The 3,109-nt window shown below is 31.7% G+C and overlaps 1 protein-coding gene across 1 annotated transcript; it reads left to right on the top strand.

Moving 5' to 3' along the window:
• The first annotated feature begins 791 nt into the window (after positions 1-791).
• LOC102596484 (homeobox-leucine zipper protein ATHB-12) lies at positions 792-2,162 on the top strand. Its single transcript, XM_006339695.2, has 2 exons — positions 792-1,338; positions 1,420-2,162. The coding sequence occupies exons 1-2, from the start codon at positions 949-951 to the stop codon at positions 1,786-1,788; spliced, it is 759 nt and encodes a 252-aa protein (XP_006339757.1). The 5' UTR covers positions 792-948; the 3' UTR covers positions 1,789-2,162.
• The last annotated feature ends 947 nt before the right edge of the window (positions 2,163-3,109 follow it).

Genomic DNA, 3,109 nt, shown 5'->3' with positions numbered 1-3,109 from the left:
AAACACGTAGCGGAATGATAAATATGTTAAAAGATCGGACAAAGGGACTTAATGAAAGTTGAATCTTAATAATAACATAAGGCAAAACGTGAATCACGCAGCCGACACCATATGATATTAATATTATAATGAAAATAACCATGATTACTAAGATGACAAGTAAACACCACTAATTAACTCCACCATGGCTTCATAAACAATATAATAGTAATAATAATAATACTTATGTACTTGTTGGATCCTTGCTTACAATATTCCGAGATGGCTCGATTGGGACTTTGAGCCTTGAAGCCAGCCGACTAAAACCCCCAATTGTGGCAACCCCTCAGTATTGGGAAAAAAAGAAAAACCAATCATCTAATAAACTGTGGAATAAAAAACATTTTGGGCTGAATCAGTACAAAAATGGTTACAATCAAGTGTTTACTATTAATGTTTAAGTTATAACTGATATCAAAGACGCAATTTTATTTCTTAACTAAGTTCATCACGCAATCATGACACTAACTCAATCCACCCCAACACCTCGTGGGTGTTGTTATACTTAGGATATTAACTTTACCCAACAAAAATATTCTTAATACGATATGATACTATCCGCTTGAACAAAATCCTCTCAATATGTAGACTCTTAATCTATTTAATTATATGAAATTTTATTCACACGCCCAACGCAACAGTTTGAGGGTTCAAACAATGAGCAATGGACGATGATCATAAGTTACCAAAAAAAAAAAAAAGTATTATTGTATTCGTAACGTTGGACCCCATCCCTGGTTCAAATCCATATAAGAAGAAGGTTACAAGTTAAAGAATTCCCCACCAGAGCTGAACACCATAAAGATACCATTCTATCAACTGTCAACTACTGCCACAGAGATACATGAACATTCCAGTTCCAATCCACACACATAGATATATCCCAAATCAAGAAATTTCACAAATAAGATGTTTGATGCAGGGGAATTTTCTCCAAGTTCTTCAACAGCTGCTCTGTCTGCAGAGTGTTTCAGTAGTAGCAGCTGCTTCAGCAGTCTGTCATCCTCAAAGAAGAAGAAGATTAACAATAACAACGCGAGGAGGTTCAGCGATGAACAGATAAAATCATTAGAAACGATGTTCGAAACAGAGACCAAACTTGAACCAAGAAAGAAGCTGCAACTAGCCAGAGAACTCGGATTACAACCTCGACAAGTAGCAATTTGGTTTCAAAACAAGAGAGCTCGATGGAAATCGAAGCAACTCGAAAGGGATTACAGTATACTTAAATCAAATTATGACAATCTTGCTTCCCAGTACGAATCTTTAAAGAAAGAAAAACAATCCTTGCTTATTCAGGTACTTAATTACACAAATCTACCCAATTAAATACAACATATTACTATATCACTAATGTCCAATTTTATTTTTTATGTGCAGTTGCAAAAACTGAATGATGTGATGCAGAAAGAAAGGGGGAAGTACTGTTGCAAGCAAGAAATCGAGTTAGACAACAGATGTGCTGCAATTAAGAAAAATGAAATGGAAGGGATGCCAAGCTTGTCTTTTGACTTATCATCTCAGCATGGAACAAATGGTGTTATTTCAGATGATGACATTGACAGCAGTATAAAAGCTGATTATCTCGGGTTAGATGACGATGCAGTACATCATCTACTGAAAATTGTTGAAGCAGGGGATAGTTCTTTAACTTCCCCTGAAAATTGGGGCAGTCTAAACGACGATGGTATCTTAAACCATCAGCCTAATAGTTCTAGTTATGATCACTGGTGGGATTTCTGGTCTTGAATCAGAATTGTCGACAACATATACACATCTAAAACGTTGGCTTTAGAAATGATCAGATGCCAAATTGCTCGCGACTCTTGTACATTTGATCGAGCATGCTGGGCATCCTTTGTTTTCACTTTCATAAGAGTTGAGTTTACCTCAGCCTTACAGTGCCTTTGTCTACTTGACAAACTGTAATCTTGTATACTAGTACTAGTCCATGGTGATTTTAGTTTGTATGCCTTGAAATATGCTACTTGTAATACGTAGTAATTATCAGATCAGAATAGCTGAGAAGTATAATTTCCAGCAGCTCGTAATCAGAGATATAGTTTAAAAGAAAGTAACCACACAGAATAGAAGCTATTGGAGGGTTGATGTTGTTGCAACGAGTTTGAGTTTAAATTTTATGCACGATGTAGATAATAAATAATCTGCTATTATAAGTTAAACTATAGTGTTTGTCGTGAATGTATATAACTTAAATTAAGTAAATGTTGATACTTAATAGAATTAAATTGTTATGTGTCACGATTCAAAATTGTGGGAATTAGGAGTAATGAATACGGAGATTCACTTGCGATTCAAACATACCATATATATATCTCCTTATTTAGAAGTGAGAGTTGGAAAGGACCAACATTGCATTAAAGTACTTGTACAATGTTGGTCCTTCCATTGCATTAAAGTACTTGTACATATATAAGTGGGCCCCACCTCCTTCCACTTAAATAATATTCTTCAACCTTATCATGGTAAAAGTTGAATTCATTATCCTTTTCATTTAATTTTATATGCTATTATTTTTTTCTATAAAATCATTATATATGTTTTAATAATTTAAATTTCAAAAACATTATACTTTAACTTTAAAGATTTTATTTTATCAAAATCTTGTACATTGAAATATATAGTTATGAATTTAAAATATTTTTAAAATCATATAAAAATTTCAATAACTTCTCAAATTCCATAATATAACACTTAAATACTACATATTATATATTAATTACTATAATATAAATGACTTAAATACTCCATATTATCTATTACAATAATTAACAATTATTTGACACTTTAAATTCTATCAATGCCATATAAATTAGGATAAAAAACCTAACATATAATATTTAAATATATTTACAAATAATATAAGTAATACTATACATTATAATAATTAACAGCTTAATTATTTAAATATTTTTTTAATAATATATGTTATTTGCCATGTCCCAATTTATGTGGCATTAATTGATAGATTTGTTGGAGTCGAGAGATTTATTTTGTTAATTATTGTAATTTATAGTTTCTTTTTCATCAATTTCAAACAATATATGTT

This window comes from Solanum tuberosum, unplaced genomic scaffold (assembly GCF_000226075.1).
Source record: "Solanum tuberosum cultivar DM 1-3 516 R44 unplaced genomic scaffold, SolTub_3.0 scf00010, whole genome shotgun sequence".
In the NCBI taxonomy this organism is placed as follows: Eukaryota; Viridiplantae; Streptophyta; class Magnoliopsida; order Solanales; family Solanaceae; genus Solanum; species Solanum tuberosum.
The sequence above is the reverse complement of the archived record's forward strand: the minus strand, read 5'-3'. Positions and strand labels throughout refer to the sequence as shown.